Source organism: Plecotus auritus (assembly GCF_963455305.1).
Source record: "Plecotus auritus genome assembly, chromosome: 1".
Lineage (NCBI taxonomy): Eukaryota > Metazoa > Chordata > Mammalia > Chiroptera > Vespertilionidae > Plecotus > Plecotus auritus.
This window is the reverse complement of record NC_137770.1, coordinates 70,123,621-70,150,006: the sequence shown is the minus strand read 5'-3', so window position 1 is coordinate 70,150,006 and position 26,386 is coordinate 70,123,621. Positions and strand designations below refer to the sequence as shown.

The 26,386-nt window shown below is 41.2% G+C and overlaps 1 protein-coding gene across 1 annotated transcript in view; it reads left to right on the top strand.

The window, feature by feature from the left end:
- The window catches only part of TUBGCP4 (tubulin gamma complex component 4), a 51,627-nt gene that overhangs the window by 9,251 nt on the left and 15,990 nt on the right, over window positions 1-26,386 (top strand). Inside the window, exons 3-9 of the mRNA XM_080674622.1 lie at window positions 8,719-8,841; window positions 9,226-9,279; window positions 9,964-10,020; window positions 14,881-14,960; window positions 21,387-21,588; window positions 24,317-24,482; window positions 24,707-24,831. Of these exons, the coding sequence (XP_080530748.1) occupies window positions 8,719-8,841; window positions 9,226-9,279; window positions 9,964-10,020; window positions 14,881-14,960; window positions 21,387-21,588; window positions 24,317-24,482; window positions 24,707-24,831 (807 nt within the window). The remainder of the gene's footprint in view (window positions 1-8,718; window positions 8,842-9,225; window positions 9,280-9,963; window positions 10,021-14,880; window positions 14,961-21,386; window positions 21,589-24,316; window positions 24,483-24,706; window positions 24,832-26,386) is intronic.

Genomic DNA, 26,386 nt, shown 5'->3' with positions numbered 1-26,386 from the left:
CACAAAGGCTGCGGAGGTTGCCACAGGCTTTCCCTAGCAGAAGGGAGTCAGAAGCTCCTAACTGCACTGAACCCCAGTTCTGACTGCACTGAACCCCAGTTCCAGATGAGCCCCTGGGGACCCACACTCTTACGGGGGGAATCTGGACTTTCGGGCAGAGACTCGGGAGCTGGGGAAGGCAGAGGTCCGGAGGTGTGCACGCCAGTGTGAACAAAGGCTGCGGAGGTTGCCACAGGCTTTCCCATGCAGAAGGGAGTCGGAAGCTCCTAACTGCACTGAACCCCAGTTCTGACTGCACTGAACCCCAGTTCCAGGCGAGCCGCTGGGGACCCACGCTCTTGTGGGGGAATCTGTACTCTCGGGCGGAGACTCGGGAGCCAGGGAAGGCAGAGGTCTGCAGGTGCGCATGCGCGCAAGGGCAAGGCTGACTGGAAGCCAAGACTGTCTGCTCCACCCTGAGACTCCACCCCATCCAAGCTGAGCACAGAGGCTATTGCAATTTGGCAAGTCTAATCCTATAAGGCTGTCTCCAGCACCGAACTTCTCCCAGCATAGACACACCTGATCCTTACAGCCAACTGGCCTGGAGGTCAATTCCTCCCAGTGATACCAACAACAATCAAGACTTAACTACAACAAGGCTGCACACACAGTCCACAAAGGGGTGCACCAAGAGTGTTCACCTCAGGTTAACTGGGGAGGCCGACCCACTGGGCCATATAGGAAACCTAGCACACAAATCTACCCTACCAACTCAGGGAAGCAATGAAAATGCGGCGTCAAAGAAACAGATCACAAACGAAAGAAATGGAGGAAAACAAACGACTGGATATAGAATTCAAAACCACGGTTATAAGGCTTTTCAAGAATATCCTAGAAAAGGCCGATAAGTATAACGAGACCCTCAAAGATATGAAAAAGGACCAACTAGAAATTAAACATACACTGACTGAAATAAAAATATTATACAGAGACCCAACAACAGACTAGAGGAACACAAGAATCAAGTCAAAGAACTGAAATACAAAGAAGCAAAAAACACTCAACCAAAAAAGCAAAAAGAATCCAAAAAGATGAAGATAGTGTAAGAAGCCTCTGGGACAACTTCAAGCATACCAACATCCGAATTATGGGGGTGCCAGAAGAAGAGAGAGAGCAAGATACTGGAAACCTATTTGAAGAAATAATGACTGAAAACTTCCCCCACCTGGAGAAAGAAATAGACTTACAAGTCCAGGAAGCGCACAGAACCCCAAACAAAAGGAATCCAAAGAGGACCACACCAAGACACATCATAATTAAAATGCCAAGAGCAAAGACAAAGAGAGAATATTAAAAGCAGCAAGAGAAAAACAGTTAATTACCTACAAGGGAGCACCCATACGATTGTCAGCTGATTTCTCAACAGAAACTATGCAGGCCAGACGGGAGTGGCAAGAAATTTTCAAAGTGATGAATAGCAAGAAGCTACAACCAAGATTACTCTACCCAGCAAAGCTATCATTCAGAACTGAAGGGCAGATAAAGAGCTTCACAGATAAGAAAAAGCTAAAGGAGTTCATCACCACCAAACCAGTATTATATGAAATGCTGAAAGGTATTCTTAAAGAAGAGGAAGAAGAAAAAAGTAAAGAGAAAAATTATGAACAACAAATACATATCTATCAACAAGTGAACCTAAAAATCAAGTGAATTAAAAACCTGAGGAACAGAATAATCTGGTGAATATAATAGAATCAGGGGCATAGAAAGGGAGTGGACTGATAATTCTCAGGGGGAAAGGGGTATGGGGACGTTCAGGAAAAGACTGGACAAAAATCATACACCTATGGATGAGGACAGTGTGGGGGAGGTAAGGGCAGAAGGTGGGGTGGGAACCGGGTGGAGGGGAGCTATGGGGGAAAAAGGAGAAACAATTGTAATAGTCTGAATAAAGATTTTTTTTTTTTTTAAAAAAAGAGAGACCCACCTCAGAACGAAGGACTCACACAGACTGATAGTAAAGGGGTAGAAAAAAATTTTTCAGGCGAATGGAAATGAAAAAAATACCAGGGTAGCAATACTTATATCTGACAAATTAGACCTCAAAGTGAAGGCCATAACAAGAGATAAGGAAGGCCACTTCATAATACTAAAGGGAGCAATTCAACAAGAGGATGTAACTCTGGTAAACATATATGCACCCAATACAGGAGCACCCAAATACATTTTAAAAATCTGGAAGATATCAAGGGAGAGATCAACAGCAATACAGTCATAGTAGGGGACTTTGACACCACTGGATAAATCCTCCAAACAAAAAATTAGCAAAGAAACATCAATCCTAAATGACTCACTAGATCAGATGGACTTGGTTGACATCTTCAGAACATTTTACCCCAAAGCTGCAGAATATACATTCTTCTGAAGTGCACATGGGACATTTTCAAATATAGACCACATATTGGGACACAGGCAAAGTCTCTTCAAATTCAAGAAGATAGAAATCATGTCAAGCATCTTCTCAGACCACAATGGCATACAATTAGAAATCAACTACAATAAAAACAATAAAAAAAATTCAAACACTTGGAGGCTAAATAGCATGTTATTAAATAATGATTGGGTTACCAAAGAGATCAAAGAAGAAATAAAAAGCATCCTCGCAACAAATGACAGTGAAAACACAATAATCCAAAATCTATGGGACACAGTGAAAGCAGTCTTGAGAGGGAAATTCATAGCTCTACAGACCTACCCAAAAAAAAAAAAAAAAAATGATAATAAATTATCTAACTCTAACTCAAAGAATTAGCAGTAAGAAAAGCCCAGAGTAAGCAGAAGGAAGGAAATAATAAATATCAGAGCAGAGATAAACAACATAGAGACCAAAAAAACAACAACACAAAAGATCAATAAAACCAAGAGCTGGTTCTCTGAAGGGATAAACAAAATTGATGAACCTCTATCCAGGCTCACCAATCAGGAAGAATAAAAAAATCTTAATAGCCTAATAACTACTGAAGAAATTGAAACAGTAATCAAAAATCTTCCGGCAAACAAAGGCCCTGGTCTGGACAGCTTTACAGGGGAGTTCTACCAAGCATTCATAGAAGAAGTAAAATTTATCCTCCTCAGACTGTTCCAAAAAATTCAAGAGGAAGGCACACTTCCAGGCTCTTTCTATGAAGCTAGCATTACCCTAATCCCAAAACCAGATTAAGACACCACAAAAAAAGAGAACTACAGGCCAATATCCCTGATGAACATAAATGCTAAAATCCTCAACATAATTCTAGCAAATCGGATCCAGCAGTATATCAGAAAGATCATACACCATGACCAAGCGGGATTTATTCCGGGGATGCAAGGATGGTACAATATCTGCAAAGCAATAAATGTGATACATCACATAAACAAACTGAGAGTCAAAAATCACATAATCATATCAATCAATGCAGAAAAAGCATTTGACAAAATCCTGCACCCTTTCTTGATAAAAACTCTCAGCAGAGTTGGAGTAGAGGGATCATACCTCAACATAATAAAAGCCTTATATGACAAACCTACAGCCAACATCATACTCAATTGGCAAAAACTAAAAGCATTTCCCTTAAGAACAGGAACAAGACAGGGATGCCCACTCTCACCACTCATGTTCAATATAGTACTGGAAGTGCTAGCCATAGCGATCAGACAAGAAGAAGAAATAAAAGGCATCCAAATTGGAAAAGAAGAAGTAAACTGTTCTTATTCACAAATGACATGATATTGTATATAGAAAACCCCAAAGACTCCATAAAAAACTACTAGACCTAATAAATGAATTCGGCAATATAGCAGAATACAAAATCAACACCAAGAAATCAATGGCTTTTTTATACACCAACAATGAACTCAAAGAAAGAGAAACTTTAAAAACAATCCCATTTACCATTGCAACAAAAAATTTAAGATGCCTAGGAATAAACTTAACTAAGGAAGAAAAAGACCTATACCCGGAAAAGTACAGAACATTGAAAAAAGAGGTAGAGGAAGACATAAACAAATGGAAGAATATACCGTGTTAATGGATTAGTAGAATCAACATCATTAAAATGTCCATACTACCCAAAGCAATCTATAGATTTAATGCAATCCCCATTAAAATACCAACGGCATATTTTACAGACCTAGAACAAACTCCAAAAATTCATTTGGAATAAAACAAAAAACCCGAATAGCCACAGCAATCCTGAGAAAGAAGAACAAAGCCCCAGTTCTCAAAATTGCCTGGTACTGGCACAAGAACAGACATATAGACCAATGGAACAGAACAGAGAACCCAGAAATAGACCCAAGCCATTATGCTCAATTAATATTTGACAAAGGAGCCGACACCGGTTTGGCTTAGTGGATAGAGCATCAGCCTGTGGACTGAAGGGTCCCAGGTTCGATTCCGGTCAAGGGCACGTACCTTGGTTGCGGGCACATCCCCAGTAGGAGGTGTGCAGGAGGCAGCTGATCGATGTTTCTCTCTCATTGATGTTTCTAACTCTCTATCCCTCTCCCTTCCTCTCTGTAAAAAATCAATAAAATATATTTTAAAAAATATATATATTTGACAAAGGAGGCAAGAGCATACAATGGAGTCAAGACAGTCTCTTCAATAAATGGTGCTGGGAAATTGGTCAGATACATGCAAAAAAAAAAAAATGAAACTAGGCCACCAACTTACACCATACACAAAAACAAACTCAAAATGGTTAAAGGTCTTAAATGTATGACGGGAAACCATAAAAATCTTAGAAGACTCCATAGGCAGCAAAATATCAGACATACTGTATGTTGTAGCAATATCTTTACTGATACAGCTCTTAGGGCAATGGAAACTAGGGAGAAAATGGGACTATATCAAAATAAAAAGCTTCTACACAACAAAAGAAACTATCAACAAAACAACAAGAAAGCTCACTGCATGGGAGAACATATTTGCCAATGCTATTTCAGATAAGGGTTTAATGTCCAAAATTTACAGCGAATTCATACAACATAACAAAAGGAAGATAATCCAATCAAAAAATGGCAACAGATCTAAATAGATACTTTTCAAAAGAGGACATAAGGAGGGCTGAGAGACATATGAAAACATGCTCAAAGTCACTAATCATCCAAGAGATGCAAATCAAAACAACAATGAGTTACCATCTCACACCTTTCAGAATGGCTATCATCAACAAACGACAAGTGCTGGCGAGAATGTGGTGAAAAAGGAACCCTCGTGCACTGCTGGTGGGAATGCAGACTGGTGCAGCCACTGTGGAGAACAGTATGGAGTTTCCTCAAAAAACTAAAAATGGAACTCCCATTTGACCCAGTAATACCACTTCTAGGAGTATATCCCAAGGAATCAGAAACACCAGTCAGAAAGGATATATGCACCCCTATGTTTATGGCAGCATAATTTATAATAGCTAAGATTTGTAAACTGCTTAAGTGCCCATCAGCAGATGAATGGATTAAAAAACTGTGCTTCATCTACACAATGGAATATTATGCCGCTATAAAAAAGAAGGAACTTTTATCATTTGCAACAGCATGGATGGAACTGGAGAGCATTATGCTAAGTGAAATAAGCCAGTTGGAGAAAGATAAATACCACATGATCGCGCTCATGTGGGATATAATGATGAACATAAAGTGATGAACAAAAATGGATCCAGAGACAAGGTGGCACTGAGCAGACTGTCCATCCTCAGGGAGAAGGCAGGGGGATGGGGTTAGAGATCAGCCAAAGGACCTGTATGCATTAGCAACCAATTGACACAGACACTGAGGTGGTGGGGGCTTGACCACAGGGGTGGGAGTGGTGGGGGCGGTTAATCAGGGGAAAAAGGAGACATGTAATACTTTAAACAATAAAAAAATCAAAAGAAGAATAACATTGTGTGAAAATTATGTGAAATTCAAATTTCAGCCTCATAAAGTTGTGGAATACAGGAAAAAAAAAAGAATCAACCAATGAATGCATAAATAAGTGGAGCAACAAATGGATGTATCTCTCCCTCCCTCCTCCTCTTTCCCTTCCTCTCTCTCTATAATCAATCAATCAATTAATAAATACTTTTTTAAAAATTCCGTTTAAAGAAAGTATGCTCTCTGAGCCAGAGGGGAGCTGGCTTATAAGGACAGAAGTCCCTGTCCCTAGTCCCTGATGGTCCATCTTCATGCAAATGATGGCTCTGAATCCTCACAATTCGATTGGCCCAAAAGGTACTGTCCTGATTGGTCAGAATAGAGCCACTCTGATTGGATAGGGAAAGCCTCACTTCTGTTGGTTGAAATAGGATTCCAGGACCCTTTTGTAAGGACTGGCTCAGATGACAGAAATACAGTACAGGTAGGCAGTTTAGCTCAGGCTTCCTTGGAAGTGCAGTTTGCGTGAGGCCCCTGTGTAGAAATGGCTGCTAGGGTCTGATTTTTGTTATTGTTGTTGTTTTTTAAATTTGAGCCCACTTAGTCACCAGGAGCCCTTCTTGTAGATGTCTTTTTTCCTAGGGGTTCACAGGTGGTAATCTGTGGGGCAAAAGAGTTGGAGGATAATGCCTTATGTTTTCATCTCTGGGACAGAGTTTCTGGTTCACTTAAACTGAATTTATTGCAAAGAAAAGACATAAGCTAAACATGATTTTAAAATCCAATCAATGGTAGTTTGCTTTGAGATCATATTAAGAGAGTACACATAATTATCAAAGTTGGAATCTATACATAGATTGATATAGATGAACTTTATATCTATGTTAATATGCATTCTATTATATTAATTATATATATCACATTAACTGTATTAAGACTATTATATTAATTACATTATTAACATAATGTAGCTGTACATTATTAATATTAAGAATATTGATTTTTTTGTATATAATACCTAAAAGAAAAAAATCTTTTCTATATTCGTGTGACTATGTGGGTTTCATCTTATATGATATGTGAATTCATACTTTCCCAGTTCTAAACATGTCGGTGGTACCTCTTTTTTTGGAAAAGTATACTCATTTTCTCTTTTATTTTGTAATAAATGAAGACATTCAGTTATCTGGAATGACACAAGATCAAAACAAAATTGACTGGTTGCAAGCCAGTCTGGTCTATTTCACCCTGTGCCAATGCTGTTCTTAGAGCTGTGAACATTTACATCCAGGAACTACTAGTATCCTTTGCAGCATCCTCTGGCTACACTGTACCCTATAATCCCTGAGCCCAAACTTCCTACCACATTTTTGCTGAATTCTGCTCTTGTACCTACCACCATCAGAGTCCAATTATCCAAATTAGTACATAGCCATAGAGGCTAGTCATTGTGACCTCTAGTCAACTGTTAACCACAATTTCTCATATAAAACTATAGAAGAAGGTCTTACAAAAAATTGCAGATTTCCTGAAAGACAAGCATATTTGTAAATAGCCTCCTGGTGAGAGTCTTATAACTCCCCTTGTTGGCTATAAGATTCATGTTCAGATGAGTTGCCATACTAGGCAGGAGAAGGGATGTTAGAACAGGATTGAGATCATTTTACTTATTCAGTAAATACAGGGTGTCCCCCAAAATTGTATATACATTTTGACAGCTGATAGCTCAATTGATGTTACTTTCTTTTCAGATTTAACCTATTGGAATTAATAATTCTTCAGAGTGTGTATACATTTTTGGGGACACCCTGTATTTCCCTCTGTGTTCAAAGAACTGTGCTAGGAGCTAAAACCAAAGATGAATAAAATGTGGGACCTTGTTTCATGAAGCTTTTGGTCTAGTGACAAAAGTACAATTCCAGCACTAAGTAAAGATACTATGAAAGCAAGAAAGGGGGAAGCTGTTGACTCCCTGGAGAGAGTTAGGAATGGCTTTGCAGAGAAGGGATGCTTGAGTTGGATCCTGAAGGAAGAGTAGGTATTTTCCCAAGGATGAGTATACAGCCCTGGCCGGTGAGCTCCGTGGTTAGTGTCAGCCTGCACACTGAAGGGTCAAGGGTTCAATTTCCAATCAAGGGCATGTACCTAGGTTGGAGGTTTGATCCCTCGCCCCGACCAGGGGTGCATATGGGAAGCAATCTCTCTCTCTCTCTCTCTCTCTCTCTCTCTTTTACACACACACACACACACACACACACACACACACACACACACTTTCCCTTCTATGATCTCTAAAAATCAGTGGAAAAAATATCCTCTGGTGATGATTAACAGAAAGAAAAAAGATGAATATACAGTTATAAGTAGAACACATCCAAATTCACAGGACTAAGAAATAGAAGCAAGGCACATTTGGTGACCTGTGGGTAGTTTGGAAATGAGGATGTGAAGTTTAACACACACAGTAAAATAATTTTGCAGAGAGGTAAGGGCCAGAATGCAGAAGTCATTGCATGCCATGTAGGGGAGTTTAAATATTATTCTGGACAGTGGTAAACCACCAAAAGGCTTTAAGCTGGAACTTATAAGGTTAAAATTGAGTTGTAGAAAAATCTCCACTAACAATATAGACTCACCTGGTTGTAACATCTGAGCTGCTTGGAAAATTAAAACACCACATTTTAAAAGGTCAGAACTCAAAATCTGTCTCTTCAGTTGGGCTTTCCTCTCACTGAAGCAACTCTTTGATATGAAATTACTTAAGCAAAAACAATACCACTGATAAAGGGTAATGTCTTCAGGTTTCAGGGTCTGAGCTAAGAGTTGATTTCTCTTTGATTTCAGGATCACCATCCATCTCAGCAGGGCCAAGGTGGGTTACATGGAATCTATCTCAGGGCCTTCTGCACAGGTCTGGACTCAGTTTTGCAGCCTTATCGACAAGCACTGCTTGATTTGGAACAAGAGGTGAGAGAGGAGATATGGGAACAACATGTCTGGGACAGAAGAGTAGGGCATGTTTATGAATTTGAAATGCCTTTTGATATGGTCAGGTGGTCAGGAGTAAGCTATTTTCTACATGGCTGGAGAGTACAGTGTATTCTCTGTGATTGTCCAAGCCATGATCAAAGTGGCGTGCAGCTCCTGGCAAAGGTTCCTGAGTAAGAAGAGCCCTAGCTTTGATTTTTTAATCACCTGAAAATCAGAATTAATAATCTTCTATAAAGCATCAATTCTCAATAGCCTAAAACTAACACTAAGCCCATTCTTAGATTTCATTCTAGTTTTCATAGGTCAAGTAGATTTGAGATATTTTGTATGGAGCTCTAATCACAGTGTTTCTTGTTGCAGTTCCTGGCTGACCCCCATCTCTCCATATCACATGTCAATTACTCCTTAGATCAGGTATGCTGCTCAAATAACAAAATGCCTTGGAATCTGTTGATACTGTTAAAATAATCCAACTTGTGAAATTTTTTGAGAACTTTTTTCCTTCTCTATTAAAATAGCCCAACATTTTATATTTTGTATGCTTTCCTCGATCAGAATTGTTTGAAAGCTCCAAATTTAGTTAAAACTTAATGTCTGATATTAATGCTCTAAATTGACCTCAATATTAACAGTTTTGTTAGTCTCAGAAATAGAAACTGCTTCTATCTGCCATTCTCTTTCTATCTGCCACCAACCCCATATCAAGTTGCCTTAAGATATTGGATCTTGCCCTAGCCAGTTTGGCTCAGTGGATAGAGCATCATCCTGGAGACTGAAAGGTCCCAGATTTGATTCCTGTAAATTGGTTGCAGGTTCAATCCCGGCCCTTGCTGGGGCGCGTGCAGGAGGCAATCAATGTGTCTCTCTCACATCGATGTTTCTTTCTCTCTGTCACTCCCCCTCCCTTCCACTCTCTCTAAAAGTCAATGGAAAAATATCCTTGGGTGAGGATTAACAAAAAAATATATTGGATCTTGGCTGCTCTATGGTATTGCCATCTTTGTTAAGTGGGATTATTTAGAAACAAAAGCATTTCCTGAAATAATTTTTTTCCTTGTATTTGATTATAGACCCTCCTAATTATTCTCTACTTTGCAGTTCCAGCTCCTTTTTCCCTCTGTGATGGTTGTAGTCGAACAAATTAAAAGTCAAAAGGTGAGAATTATTCTTTTTCCTTTTGCTCCAGTAAGCACCAAGTAAATATTCTTAATTATTTTTGCCTTACATTCTTTTTTGAAGACTCTAGATTTTAGTAGTTTGCATGTATGTATGTATGTATGTATGTAACAATATCTGCTTAGGTATTATGCTAAGTGTCAGGAATGCAAAAATAAACTATGATCTTGCCCCTAAGTACCTTCTGGTCCAGAGGTGGGGGAAATGTTAATAGACATACTCAAGAATGCTGTTGAATAAGAGAATAATGCTGTAAATATTTGGAGGTGGGAGCTTTTTGCACTAAGAATTTAAAACTGTTGTTAAGGAGAAGCTAAAAGTTAATTCTTAGAAAAAAAGAAGGCAATAGTTTCTTGTTAGGGTGTTGACAGTTTTATGAAGATTAGGTCATTGGGTAAAACTCACATGCTTATTACTTATTAAATATGCCTATTCTTATCACAAGTTTTCATCAAGTGCACTGAAAAGTTAGGGTTCCCAATGTCAGGAGAATGTCTTTTCTAGGCAACATCAATAATTCTGAAGAGATTTCACATTAGAAGAATTTACAAATGGATTAAATGTGTTTATTTAGCTCATTCATGTTTTTAAGCTGTTATATTTGTGCCTTGCCTTATTAGGAGTGCTCACCTTGGTGAATATAACTAGTTAGCCAGTTAATTTTCCCAGTTTCTACTTCATTTTTTCACCTTGTGAGTACAGAAATTTATATTTTGCTGCATTCACTCTGTGCTAGCAAAGCCAGTAGGGGAGGTGCTCTTTGGTCTCATCATATAACATCGAGCTTTTATTGTGCACTTGCTATGTACCAGGCACTGTGCTAAGTACTTCACATACATTCTGTCCTCTAAGGGGTCAAATAGGTTAAGGAACTGTCTGGGGTCACACAGATGGTAGGAAATGGTAGAGCTGGACTATAAGCCTACGTCTGTCTGACTCCAAAGACTGACCTTCTGCACTCTACTAATCTATCTCCCAAATTGGAGGGCACCTTCTCAGTGACTGGATTTAGTGTAAGGATTCCATGTCTAGCTGCACATTTCAGTTGACTTCGAGCTTCCATTGGCCACAGGAAGGAGAGTGGAAAATGAGCAGAGGGATTGCAGATGGGCAAACCTTCCTTCCTGGCAGGGGGGTGGTAGACAAGCTAGTGTGCTATGGCTCCACCCAGTGAAAAACGGAGGTGATCAAGAACATGAGCTGGAGGTGAGACTGGGGATGATTGCAGACAGGCAAAAGGGATCCTTTTAGAATGATGGAAATGTTATGAAAGTGGATTATGGTCATTGGTTGCACAATGCTCTAAATTTACTAAAAATTGTTGAATAGTACACTTAAAATGGGTGAATTTTATGTTATGTAAATTATTCATCAATAAAGCGGTTGTTGTTTTTTTTTAAGAGAAAGCCAGAGGGCATAGAAAGAGGGAGCAGATTTTTAGAAAAGTGTATACTTTATAAGTAGTATAAATTAGGCCTTAATCTGAAAGAGATTTCTTTACCTCTTTGCTTGGAATTTCAACTAAATGTTTCTGGTTTCTCTAGTGCAGTACTTCTCAAAATTCATTGTGCATTATAATCACCTGAAGCAAATTGTTAAAACCAGGTTGCTGGGCCCTATGCCAGAGAGTCTGATTCAGGAGGCCTGGAGTAGAGCTCAAGAATTTGCATTTCTTATAAGTTCCTAGGCGATGCTGCTGGTTCTTGAGGTGGGGCCAAATGGAGAGGGGTAGGGAGGCTGTAGAATCCATACTTAGAGAATAACCATTATGATATTCTGATTTATAATAAGAAATACATATTTGGTCTTCATATTGTTTGTTGTGCCGTGCTCAGCACAGCCAGGGGTGAACCTGAGGGGTGGGGGTGGAGGGGAAGGATTAAAGAAGACAGACAAGATAATAAAGCTGGGGCTAGGTGGGATGCTGCTCTTGGATGGAGAGACAGTGCCACTACGTGCAAGCCTAGCCTTTATTTTATAGCCAGATTCCATGAGGCAAAGTAAGGGTGTGGTCAAGACATTTACAATGTTCTCCTGAGTTTCGAATCTACTCAATTACATGTACCTGAACTCTATCAAGCTTTGTTTTGGCAGCACTTGCTGCACCTCCCACAGCCTGTATCACTTAGCCACGTGGGACCACAGGTTCGGACCATAGAGGTAAAGCTTACAACTGTAGCCTTTGGCTATAATTGTGCTGGGAGGGCTTTGCCCTCCAAGCTGGGACTTGCACGTGGCTTTGCCACGAGAGGACCGTGCCCTCCCATTAGTCCAAGGCTTGAACCTGTCCAAATGCTGTAGCCACTCTCCACAGTTTGTGGCACAAAGCTCCTAAAACCCTTGGAATTTCCTAAGTGATAAGAGTGATAAAGGTGTCTTGACATTCATAAGAAACCCCTATCAACCTCACCTGAGTTGTTTTAAATTGTGTATTTTTTTAATTCTCACCTGAGGAGATTTTTTCTATTGATTTTTAGAGAAAGTAGAAGGGAGGAAGGAGGGGGAAGAGAGAGAGAGAGAGAGAAACTTTGGTGTGAGAGAGAGACATTGATTGGCTGCCTCCTGCACATGCCCCTACCAGGGCCTGGGAAACTGCAACCAAAGTACATGCCCTTGACCAGAAATTGACCCTGTGGTCCTCAGGCCAATACTCTAACCACTGAGCAAAGGTTGGTTGTTTTTGTGGGTTTTTAAAAAATATTTATAAACTAGAGGCCCAGTGCACAAAATTCGTGCACGGGGGAGGCAGTCCCTCAGCCCGGCCTGCACCCTCCCCAATACAAGATCCCTCTCGCAATCCAGAACCACTGGCTCCTAACTGCTCACCTGCCTGCCTGCCTGATGGCCCTAACTGCTCTCCCCTGCCAGCCTGATCCCCCTAACTGTTCTCCCCTGCTGACCTGGTCCCCCTAACTGCTCTCCCCTCCTGGCCTGATCGCCCTAACTGCCTAACTGCTCTCCCCTGCCAGCCTGATCCCCCTAACTGCCTATCTGGGCTCCTCTCCTGGCCTGATCCCCCTAACTGCCTATCTGCACTCCCCTCCTGGCCTGATCCCCCTAACTGCCTAACTGCCACCTTCTCCCTTCTCCTGCAGCACCGGCCTTCTCACCTTCTCCCTTCTCGCAGGGTGCTGGCCTTCTCCCTTCTCCCATGGCTCTGGCCTTCTCATCTTCTTCCTTCTGCCTTCTCTTGTGGCGCCGGCCTTCTCCCTTCTGCCTTCTGCCTTCTCCCTTCTCCCGCAGCCTGCTGATCAGTCGGTCGTTACTGTGATGGTGTCCTGACTAATTTGCATATTACCCTATTATAAGTATAGATTGATTGGGGTGACATTGGTCAACAGGAACATACAGGTTTCAGGTGTGGGTTTCTAAGTTACAAGATCTGTGTATTGCACTGTGTGCCCACCACCAAAGTCAAACTTCTCCTTTCACCTTATATTAGGTCCTCCTTCCTTCCCCACCCGCTCCCCTCTAGCAACCACCACACTGCTGTTTGTGTTCATGAGTTTCAGTTTTATATCCCACATATGAATGAAATCACATGGTTCTTAGCTTTTTCTGATTAACTTATTTTACTTAGCATAATGTTCTCAAGGTCCATCCATGTTGTTGCAAATGGCACTATTTCATCCTTTCTTATGGCTGAGTAATATTCCATTGTGTATATGTACCACATCTTCTTTATCCAGTCCTCTATCACAGGGCACTTGGGTTGTTTGCATGTCTTGGCCACTGTAAATACTGCTGCAGTGAACATAGAGGTGCATATATCTTTGTGAATACATGATTTTGAGTTTTTCAGGTATATACTCAGGAGAGGGGATTGCTGGGTCATATGGTAGCTCTATTCTTAATTTTTTGAGGAATCGCCAGACTGCTTTCCATAGTGGTTGTACCAGTCTACATTCCTACCAGCAGTGAATGAGGGTTCTCTTTTTTCCACAACCTCTCCAACACTTGTTATTGTTTGTCTTGTTGATAATGGCCACTCTAACAGGCTCACCTGCATTGTTAATGAGGTGACTTTTGCACAGCACTTAAGGATACTGGCTGGTTGCCAGGGGAACTAACCATGTGATTGGAGAGTTGGAACTTTCAGTCCCACCCCCAACCTGTGGGGAGTGGGGGTGGGGAGAGCCTGGAAATTGAGTTCAATCACCTGTGCCTGATGATTTAATCAATGATGCCTGTGTGATGAAGCCTCCATAAAAACCCAAGAGGACAGGATTCTAAGACCGTCCAGGTTGGTGAACCAGAACGATTCCATGTGCCACCATGCAGGGCCCAAACTCCCTGGGGACAGACGCTCCTTTGTTTGGAACCTCATCCTATGTATCTCCATCTGGCTGTTGATTCATATCCTTTCATATCCTTGGTAAAAAACAAAACCAAAACTGTAATCTAGTGAATAACTGGGTTTCCTGAGCTCTGTGAGCCACTCTAGCAGATTCATTGAGACAAGGGAGGGGGTCATGGGAACTTCTGATGTAGAGCCAGTTAAAAGCACAGCAACAACCTGGGCTTGTGATTGGCTTCTGAAATGGAGGGTCTATGGGACTGAGCCCTTAATCTGTGGAGTGTAATGCCATCTCAGAGTAGAGTCAGAATAAAGTAAAAATGTAGGACACCCCAGCTGGTGTCTGAGAATTGCTTGGTGGTGTGGGGAAAACCCCACACACATTGGAATTGTAGTCAGAATCGAACTATACCTGGATCTTATGATCAAGTTATCCCCATTCTCTACTCGATTATACCCTCTGGATTGAATATAGAATATGAGTTTGTGCTACATGAACTACTGAAATGGAATCCAGATTGAAAAGGCTGTGTTTTCCACAGATTCATGGTTGTCAGATCCTGGAAACAGTATACAAACACAGCTGTGGAGGTTTGCCTCCTGTTCGAAGTGCACTAGAAAAGTAAGTCATGGTTCAGTTGGGGATTGGGGCCAGGGGTGGGTGGTCAAGTGACTTGACTGCATGGGTTTTATTTTCAGGTCATCTCAGGTTTCCCTCTGCAGAAAGGTATGACCAGGAGAGTAAAGACCCATGAGCAGAGGAGCCCATGTAATCCTTTTGGTGGCTCAGAAATTGCAAAAAGATGGTTATAAAGTGTTGAGTATCAAAACTAGATTTCCTTGAGGCAACCCTTTTAATTTTTGGATCTCATCATCCTGGGAGGATTTCCATTACCTGTGCCGGATAATGCCTAGCTGTGTCTAAACGTGTGTATTTTGACTAGCTGGTATTTTTCACATCAAGGTCCTTAAAAATGTTTATACTTTATAATCCCATAATACCACTTTTAGGAATTTTATTCTAAGAAATGTATTCAAAAGAAAATAACCATATGCACAAACATTATTCATTGCAATGTTGTGTACCATATCAAGAAATTAGAAAATTACCAGCAGCAGAGGAAAGCTAAAGATATATTCTCTTGATATACTATAATGCCATTAACACTATACATACTATAAAAACACATAAAAATATTTTATAACACTAATTGAAAAAAAGGATGCAAAAGTATGTCTTATGATTACAACTGTATTAAATGTATATGGAGTTTCATGAAAGACTGCTCATTTGACTTGTATCCTATTCCCCTCTTCTTCCTCATTTCTTAAAAAGAGGGTGTGGAAAAAAGAGGGTGTGGCATTGATCAAAAAATTGGAAATCAATGATCTCTGAGGTGCCTCCCTACTCTTAACAATCTCCACTTTAACCACTACACAAGAAAGTCCTCAGAAGAGCAGGAAGATTTCCAGAATATGTTTTAGGGACTTAATTCTCTATTACTGTGCCTTTTTTCCCTAATAAAATAAATTAATTTTGATTGTAGAAAATACAGACATGCAAAGAGAAGAAATAAAAGTCACCTGTTTTCGTAGTCCCTTGAGACACCCAATTCAACTTTTGGTGTATATCCTCTCTAGTTTCTTTTTGTATAAACATAATCTATAGTTGTATGCGTTGAATATAAAATCTTATGTAGATAACTAGCAGCCTGGTGCACAAAATTCGTGCATGGGTAGGGTCCCTAGGCCTGGCTGGCGATCAGGGCTGACCAGCGGGGCGATGGGGGGGCGGGGGCGCCCTGCTGGCACCAGCCCGGCGCCGCCCACTTGCCGTCCCCGCCCCCCACTGCCACTGCCAGTCGCCTCCTTCTGCGGGGTGACCAGCGGGGCAGTCGGCAGGGGGTAGGTCCCCACTGGCACCCGCCTTGGCCAGCCTGGTGCCACCCAGGCTCCGGCTAGGGCCATGGTCGGCAAACTGCAGCTCGCGAGCCATATGCGGCTCTTTGGCCCCTTGAGTGTGGCTCTTCCACAAAATACCACGGCCTGGGCGAGTCTATTTTGAAGAAATGGCGTTAGAAGAAGTTTAAGTTTAAAAAATTTGGCTCTCAAAAGAAATTTCAATCGTTGTACTGTTGATATTTGGCTCTTTTGACTAATGAGTTTGCCGACCGCTGGTGGGGAAGCTCCTTCGTTGAGCGTCTGCCCCCTGGTGGTCAGTGCATGTCATAGCAACCAGTCATTTTGCCTTAGTTCAGGGGTGGGCAAACTTTTTGACTCGAGGGCCACAATGGGTTCTTAAACTGGACCGGAGGGCCGGAACAAAAGCATGGATGGAGTGTTTGTGTGAACTAATATAAATTCAAAGTAAAAGGAGAAACCAAGATGGCGGCATAGGTAAACACCTAAACTGCTGCCTCGCACAACAATTTCAAAACTACAACTAAAAGACAGAACGGACACCATCCAGAACCACAGGAAAGCTGGCTGAGTGAAAATTCTACAACTAGAAGGAAAGAGGAAAGCTCACAGAGAATTGGAGGTACGGCAAAGGGGCTTTGTGCGCGCAGAGAGGAAGGGCGGCTGAGAGCCTGGCTGACTTTCTCTGGCGGAAGGGGGAAGGAAGCTTCCGACCGCACTGAACCCCAGTTCTGACAGCACTGAACCCCAGTTCCGGGCGAACCCCTGGGGACCCACGCTCTTACGGGGGGAGTCTGGACTCTCGGGCGGAGACTCGGGAGCCGGGGAAGGCGGAGGACTGAAAGTGCCCGCGCACGCATGCGCCAGTGCGCACAAAGGCTGCGGAAGTTGCCACAGGCTTTCCCTAGTGGAAGGGAGTCAGAGGATTCTGACTGCACTGAGCCCCAGTTCTGACTGCAGTGAACCCCAGTTCCAGGCGAGCCCCTGGGGACCCACGCTCTTGTGGGGGAGTCTGGACTCTCGGGCGGAGACTCGGGAGCCGGGGAAGGCGGAGGACTGAAAGCGCGCGTGCGCGTGCCAGTGCGCACAAAGGCTGCGGAGGTTGCCACAGGCTTTCCCTAGTGAAAGGGAGTCAGAGGCTCCTGACGGCACTGAGCCCCAGTTCTGACTGCAGTGAACCCCAGTTCCAGGCGAGCCCCTGGGGACCCAAGCTCTTGTGGGGGGAGTCTGGACTCTCAGGCGGAGACTCGAGCTGGGGAAGGCGGAGGACTGAAAGCGCACATGCGCGCAAGGGCAAGGCTGACAGGAAGCCAAAACTGAGACTCCACCCCATCCAAGCTGAGCACAGAGGCTATTGCAATTTGGCAAGTCTAATCCTATAAGGCTGTCTCCAGCACCGAACTTCTCCCAGCATAGACACAGCTGATCCTTACAGCCAACTGGCCCGGAGGTCAATTCTTCCCAGTGATACCAACAACAATAAAGACTTAATTACAACAAGGCTGTACACACAGTCCACAAAGGGGTGCACCAAGAGTGTCCACCTCAGGTTAACTGGGGAAGCAGACCCACTGGGCCATATTGGAAACCTAGCACAAATATCTACCTTACCAACTCAGGGAATCAGTGAAAATGCGGGGTCAAAGAATCAGATCACAAACGAAAGAAATGGAGGAAAACAAACGACTGGATATAGAATTCAAAACCACGGTTATAAGACTTTTTAAGAATATCCTAGAAAAGGCCGATAAATATAATGAGACCCTCGAAGATATGAAAAAGGACCAACTAGAAATTAAACATACACTGACTGAAATAAAAAATATTATACAGAGACCCAGAAACAGAATAGAAGAACACAAGAATCAAGTAAAAGAATTGAAATACAAAGAAGCAAAAAACACTCAACCGGAAAAGCAAAAAGCAAAAAAAAAAAATCCAAAAAGTTGAAGATAATGTAAGAAGACTCTGGGACAACTTCAAGCGTACCAACATCAGAATTATGGGGGTGCCAGAAGAAGAGAGAGAGCAAGATACTGAAAACCTATTTGAAGAAATAATGACTGAAAACTTCCCCCACCTGGTGAAAGAAATAGACTTACAAGTCCAGGAAGCCCACAGAACCCCAAACAAAAGGAATCCAAAGAGGACCACACCAAGACACATCATAATTAAAATGCCAAGAGCAAAAGACAAAGAGAGAATATTAAAAGCAGCAAGAGAAAAACAGTTAATTACCTACAAGGGAGCACCCATACGACTGTCAGCTGACTTCTCAACAGAAACTATGCAGGCCAGACGGGAGTGGCAAGAAATTTTCAATGTGATGAATAGCAAGAACCTACAACCAAGATTACTCTACCCAGCAAAGCTATCTTTCAGAATTGAAGGGCAGATAAAGAGCTTCACAGATAAGAAAAAGCTAAAGGAGTTCATCACCACCAAACCAGTATTATATGAAATGCTGAAAGGTATTCTTAAAGAAGAGGAAGAAGAAAAAAGTAAAGAGAAAAATTATGAACAACAAATACATATCTATCAACAAGCGAACCTAAAAATCAAGTGAATTAAAAACCTGAGGAACAGAATAATCTGGTGAATATAATAGAATCAGGGGCATAGAAAGGGAGTGGACTGATAACTCTCAGGGGGAAAGGGGTATGGGGAGTTCATGAAGAGAATGGACAAAAATCATACACCTATGGATGAGGACAGTGGGGGGGAGGTAAGGGCAGAAGGTGGGGTGGGAAATGGGTGGAGGGGAGCTATGGGGGGAAAAAGGAGAAATAATTGTAATAATCTGAATAAAGATTTATTTAAAAAAAAAATTCAAAGTAAACATCATTACATAAAAGGGTACGGTCTTTTTTTTATTTCAATAGTTTTATTCATTTCAAACATTTTAACAAGAAGAATGTAAACACCAATTATTATAATTTGAAACTTCAAAAAATGGAGGAATCATAGCACAATAACATACCTTATATTGAAGATGGCAAAGGCAAAATAAAATTGCCTAACAAAGGAAAGGTACAAAAGCCTTTCAAATTAAACTTAAATATAATAAAATAATTTAAAACTAAAAAAAATAGAAAAGAACAAAATGTGTAAACAGTAAATTAAACATTTTCTTTAGTGCAACTTCCAAATTATGCCCGGGACGTAGATGTAGATGGCAATGTAGACTGGGTTGAAAGGTTTTTGGTCTTTAAAACATCAACTTCAGTGGGAACAGTGTTGTTGGTCTCCTTTTTAGCTAATGCTCTGATACTGTGCTCTCCAGGGGCGTGTCTCCCTACATCAACAGGATAATGTGTCTACGCATTCCCAGGGTGATGTCGGGGGACTCGTCCGCGGGCATTACAAGGAGCCTCTGGAAGATTGAGAGGTTGTTCCTTCTACTGAATGGGCGGATATAAATCCGCCCACTCAGAAGAAGGAGCTGCGGCCGTATTTCCGACGTTGCCATGTTAACACTGCTGCTGGTGAAGGAGCGGAGGGGAGAGCAAGAGAACCCTCTGCTCTTTCGGCTCCGCAGGCCGGATAGAACAGCCGAACGGGCCAGATCCGGCCCGCGGGCCGTAGTTTGCCCACGGCTGCCTTAGTTCCACCGTTTGGTCAATTTGCAAATTAGGCTTTTATTATATGGAATATGATGTATATATGTTATATATTTGCAGGGACCAAATTTTACAGACCACAGAGTGCAATGTGCAAAATTTAAATGCCTTTCCATTTAATTTTTTAAAGAGCTATTCCATTCAGTTTGCATACTACAAATAGCAGACTCAATCTCTTTTAGTTTCTTTTTCTTCCCAGGTTATTTTGAAAATTTTCAAATCTACAAAAATGTTGAAAGAACTGTACAATAAACACCTGTATACCCTTTAATTTCACCAGTTAACATTTTGCCACATTTGATTTATTTTTTTCTTTCTCTGTCTATATAAACTGTGAAATGTATATGTAAATTTATATATTTATATATAAACACCCACATGCATACCATAATTTTTTGCTGAGTGATTTGAAAGTGGTCACAAATATAATAACAGTTAACCCCTTAATGTCAGCTTGTATCCTTTTAAAATAAGGGGGGGGGGGGCCTTTTTCTTATATAACCTCAATACCATATTATACCTAAGAAAGGTAACATTAATTCAACAATATCCAAACTATATCTGAATTTCTTCAGTTGTCCTCCAATAATTCTTTATAGCTGTTCTTTTTTTGAATCCAGGATCCAACCAGTGTTCACATATTGCATTTGGTTGTCATGTCTTTTTAGTCTCCTTTGCTTTCTTGCTTTTGCTTTTTTTTAATTTTTGATGACTGTCATTTTAAGAGTTCTGACCAGTTGTCTTGAAGAATGTTCCACCATCTGGATTTTTCTAATTATTCCTTCATGTTTCCATTTAGGTTAAAAATTTTTTTGCAAGAATACTACATGGGTCATATTATTTCCTGTTGCATCATATCAGAAGACACAGAAAATAAGTTTGTCCCATTACTGGTGTTGTAAAGTTTGATCATTTGGTTTAAGTGTTTTCCACCAGATCTCTCCATTTCAGAGGGACATATTCCCCTTTGTAATTAATATGTTATCTGGTGGTGATCCTTTGAGACCATGTAAATATCCCATTCTCTAACAACCTTTCTTCATTTTGTTGGATCATACTTGTTCAGGTATACCTGCCGTTACATTTTGAATCTACTCTCCTCCCTATGTGATTCCAACAAAAAATAAAACAAATTGAATACTATGTTAGTCAAAGAGAGACTCCCGTAAGTCCACTTAATTTTAACAGTAATATCAGTGTTAAAACTTAATTTACACAAAAAGAGGAAAGAAAATGTGTTTCTCCTAAAAGACTATCAGAGTAGTCACTGATATTTCAGACTTCAGTATGTAGGCCACAAGTTTGGAAATTTAATCAGTCCAGCCACAAACATTTAAATTAAAAATACCACAATTATTTTTAGCTTACTTTGTCATTTCCCTGTGACTCATCAGCCTCTCAGGCCTCTGTTAATCCTGTAGCAGTTTAAAGCATACCCTCTGTGCCATTGTGGGGCTTAGTGTTCTTTTAAGTGGACTTCTAAGGGTCTTGCTTTTCTCCCAACTCAGAATCCTGGCCGTGTGTCATGGGGTCATGTATAAGCAGCTCTCAGCCTGGATGCTACATGGACTCCTCTTGGACCAGCATGAAGAGTTCTTTATCAAACAAGGTCCGTCTTCTGGTAATGTCACTGCCCAGCCAGAAGAGGATGAGGAGGATCTGGGTATTGGGGGACTGACAGGAAAACAACTGAGAGAACTCCAGGACTTGGTGAGAACATAGCAAGAAGCCCAGCATACTCCTGCCATGAATCAGAAAAGACTACAGCTAAATGTCCTTTCGGTGACCCTGCTCCAAGTTCATCATAGCCTGGGCACCTTCCATAAATTCTTTAGATATAAACACTTGTCTTTATCTTTTTTTTTCATACTTAAATGTAATACCTAACTTAATGTGAGACTACAAGATAGGAAATATATTTGTGAGATTCCTTTTGTTTCCCCTTTTCCCAGTATATGCTTTTAAGAGGTTAATAATAAGTCTTGTCTCCTATAGTAGTTTTGTAGCTACCCTGTAGTATTTATATTTTTTAAATATATTTTTATTGATTTCAGAGAGAGAGGGAGAGAGATAGAAACATCAATGATGAGAGAGAATCACTGATCAGCTGCCTCCTGCACGCCCCCTCCTGGGGATTGAGCCAGCAACCTGGGCACGTGCCGTCACCAGGAATCAAACCGTTATCCCCTGGTTCATAGGTCAACACTCAACCACTGAGCCACACCGGCTGGGCTACCCTGTAGTATTTAAATGCAGTTTGGAGTTTTGATTAAACTCCCCAAAGTCCTCTCTTGTCCTTATTCATCCATCCATTCATTTATTCTGTTACAACATTTAATTAAATGGGTGTTATGTGCCAGGCACTGTTCTAGGTGCCACAACTACATAGACAAATAATAGGTAGTAGTCCATGTCCTTAAAGAGCTTATAGTTTAGTGGAAGATATAAGTAAACAGTAACATTACAGTGTACTAAGTATTCTGGAAAGAGTAAGTACGGGTATCAGAACATGGTATTAGAGTAAGTAGAGAAGTCTTTTCAGTGAAATATATGGCTAAATTGCAAAGAGTTTGAGAGGAGAGGTCAAGAAACGTTCCAAGCATGTGAGTAAATATTCTAGGGAAGGATGTGTGTAAAGTACAGAGCCCATGAAGGACGTGGCTCATTTGGGGAACCATTAGTAATTCAATTGAAATGGTCAAGTAAAGACTGAAGCATCTTGTAAGGACAGTGGAGCGGATGGGGGAAGTGGCAATCAGTGAAGCTATTGAGTTAAGCAGAGGTAAGATCATGAAAGCCCTTGTAAACAGTGGGAAGGAATTTGAACTATAACCTGAAAAGAGCTGGGAGCCAGTGAAGAATTTTAGGCAAAATATTAGCACCATTGGACTTTATGATAGATCACTCTGGATACTGTGTGGGGAATCTTTTTTTTTTTAGTCAAGATTCACTGTAGGTACATTAGAAGAATGTGGGGGACACTGAGGTGAAAATAATTATGGCCTAAACCAAGGGTATTAACAGTAAATATGGAGAAGAATAAAGAGACTTGAGAGAGATTTAGGAAGTGGAATAAGTAGGCCTTAGTGATTGATTGGATATGCACTCAGAGGAAGAATCAAGGATGATTCAGCAGCTAGGCGAGTAGTGATGATAAGAAATGTATATTGCTAGTATTGGAGGAAAGAATATGGATCTAATTTTGGACATGTTGAGTTTGAGGTACTTGTAAAAAATGTCCAGTGGACTGAGGCTGGAGCTCATGAGAGCAATCTAGCTTAAAGGTGACGATTTAGGCATCATCAGCATTAGAAATATTTAATCTGGGGTCCACGTGGGACTTCAGGATATTCTGTGAAATGTATGTCTGTATATTTGTCTGGAAACTTTTATAATTGTAGAGAGTCCTGTGATGTAAAAAGACTTAAAATATCTGTTATGATGAAAAATTCAGCCACAGAACATATGATTGTCGATGAAGAGGATGGGGAGTGAAAGGAAAAGGGATAGCGCCAGGAGGATCACCAGCACGAAGCCCAAAGCAATGAGGGCAAATAGCAGAGATCAAAGTCAGGACAGTCGAGCCCCTTGGAACTAGATAAGATAAGGGTCAAATCTAAAGCAAGTCAGGAATTGGGGGTGGGTATCTGGGCCTTTCTGGGCTATGTCTGGTTCTCAAGCTTCACTGTGCACCGGAATCACCTGGAGAGCTTGGTGAAACAGATCGCTGGGCCTTGTTGCCTAAGTTTCCTGTAGATCTGGGAAGGGGCTTGAAAATTTGCATTTCTAACAAGCTCTCGTGTGAAGCTGATGCTGCTGGTCCAGGAGCCACGCTTTGAGAACCACGTGGCTAAATGACTTGGGGCTGGAAAAGAGCTGGGCAGAGCAGACATGTACACAAGATAATAAAATCATAGACATGTAGACTTGGGTAAAGATCAATTATGATCAATTATTCCACGGTACAAGTAGAGAAACTGAGGTCCAGATCTGCACAAGTAGTAAAGGCAGAGTGAGGACAAAAATCCTAATATTAAAAAAACACTGGTCGGGCCAGTGTGGCTCAGTGGTTGAGTGTTGACCCCTGAACCAGGAGGTCACAGATCATGCCCGGGTTGTGGGCTAGATCCCAGTAGGGGGCGTGCAAGAGGCAGCCGGTCAATGATTCTCTCTCATCATTGATGTTTCTATTTCTCCCTCTCCCTTCCTCTCTCTGATATCAATAAAAAACATATTACAAAAAACAACAACAAAACACTGTTATTTCTTCCATCTCTTCTGCTGCCTGAAAATGGAATACATCTTTCTAACACTAGGTGCAACTTCAGATTTAAAGTCCCTGCTCTATTTATAGAAAATGTATATCATGTGTTGGGATGTTTTCTTGTTTTCCTTTTCTTCATACATCATCTCTAATATGGATTACTTCCTTGACCAGCGCCTGATAGAGGAAGAGAACATGCTGGCACCATCTCTAAAGCAGTTTTCCCTGCGAGTGGAGATTCTGCCATCCTACATCCCAGTGAGGGTTGCTGAAAAAATCCTGTTTGTCGGAGAATCTGTCCAGATGTTTGAGAATCAAAATGTCAACCTGACTAGAAAAGGTAAGAATATCCTTGCACAATGTACCCCATCCTCAAAGGCCCTTCTTGATATTGCGGGAACCCCAAATTCCCCTAGTCATAGTGAGTGGTGAGTAATGTTTATGTACTGGCATTTCAGCACAACCATAACGGCTTGCTCTCGAGCAGGTGAAGGAGCTGTGCCAGCAGGATGGGGGCCCTGGTTGTGCCCTGCCTTCCTGTGACGGTGCCTTCACATTTTGCAGGATCCATTTTGAAAAACCAGGAGGACACTTTTGCTGCTGAGCTGCACCGCCTCAAGCAGCAGCCGCTCTTCAGCCTGGTGGACTTTGAGCAGGTGGTGGATCGTATTCGGAGCACTGTGGCTGAGGTTTGTCTTTCATCGTCTGTTTTCTTAGGAAGAAAGTGGATTAATTTCCCCAGGAATTGAATACTTGACTTTTGCTTCTTCTTAATGTGGTAAGAACTTAGCTTGGAGGGAATTGTTTGACAGAGTTGAAGGGCAAGAAGTAGAAAATGGAAGGATTCTCTCTGTTCTTCATAGTAGAGGCGGAGCTAGCTGCCTTAGCCTTTCGCACCTGGCAGGAGTTTACTAGTTACTTAATTAGCTCGTTGAATAAAGGGAGGTCTTGGTTTCATTTCAGATAGTCAGCATTTTGAATCTGTCTGTATACGGTAGTTGGCAATAACTCCAAGGAATCGATGGATTCTGAGTAAATGTAGTGCCTTACTTATGTTTTATAATGGCTTTATTGCTTATTCTGCCATTTGTGGATATGATACTCCTGAGGCAGACAGAACAGGTATAATTTTCCATTCCTGTGAATGAAAACAACACTCAGGAAGCTAACTTGCCTGCTGTTGCACAGTAAATAACAAAGGTGAGGTCAGACACAGGTCTTCCGACCCCTACCTAGGTCATTGTTCATATGTGAATCGTGCTTCATCCATGAACTTAAATTATGACCAATAATTTTTCAGATGGGCATATGTTCTGTCCTTATGATAAAATTTGGCTCACAGGTCTGTGGTAATGTGAAATGAAATCTACAGTTAATCCATGGGGTTGATGACTGTGTTAGTGGTTTCCAACTCTGGCTGCGTGTAGAATCCCTGTGGAGATGTTAAAGCTTACTTGCACCATGTCCCTTCCTCAGAGTTTCTGATTTGTAAGTCAGGAGGGCGTAGGTACTTGTATTTATACCAACCAACCAATAAACAAACCCCTGCGGGTTATTTTGAAGCATAGCCAATGCACTAGGGTCAGTGTCCAGAACCTGAGGAAGCTTAGCATCAGGGCCCTCACATTGGAAGCCCAGTCATCTATCACAAACTGTCATTATCTTTTTTGGTCACTGCCTCAGAAATTCCTAGGGGTTGAAGACAGTTGTGTTATAAACAGAATTTAGACATCAAAGTGGCCTTGAAGTATCACTTGATTTGATTCTTTATGGGCAAGTAAATATCGGAATTATCTAGAATACACTTGCTGTCACTTCCTGGCCTTTTGGCTGAGATCAAGTGTAGAGTACACTTTCCGGCCCTTTCAAACTCTCAAGACACTCCTCTGTCCAGAGCCAGGACAGTGCTTGTCTAAGGGGCTGGTGTCTTCAGTTCCTTTCATCTGTTTTATTGAATCTATTTCTGTTCTTTTTTCATTTTTGTGATAACTCTTAGGAAAATATAATTAATGAAGGAAAGTAAAATTTTCTTGAATGAATAACATAAGGTTTCAATTTTTTTTCTGTTGAAATTTTGAAATGCACATATTGCTAGAAATAATATTTCCAGTTTGTAAAAATGATAGACAAAAAAAAATTGAATCTCAAACTCTTTAAAGTGTTTTAGAATTGTACCTAGTTGACTTTTTTTGAAAGGTATTATTGTAACAATAACAACAGCTTATAGTAATGAAAAGAAATACA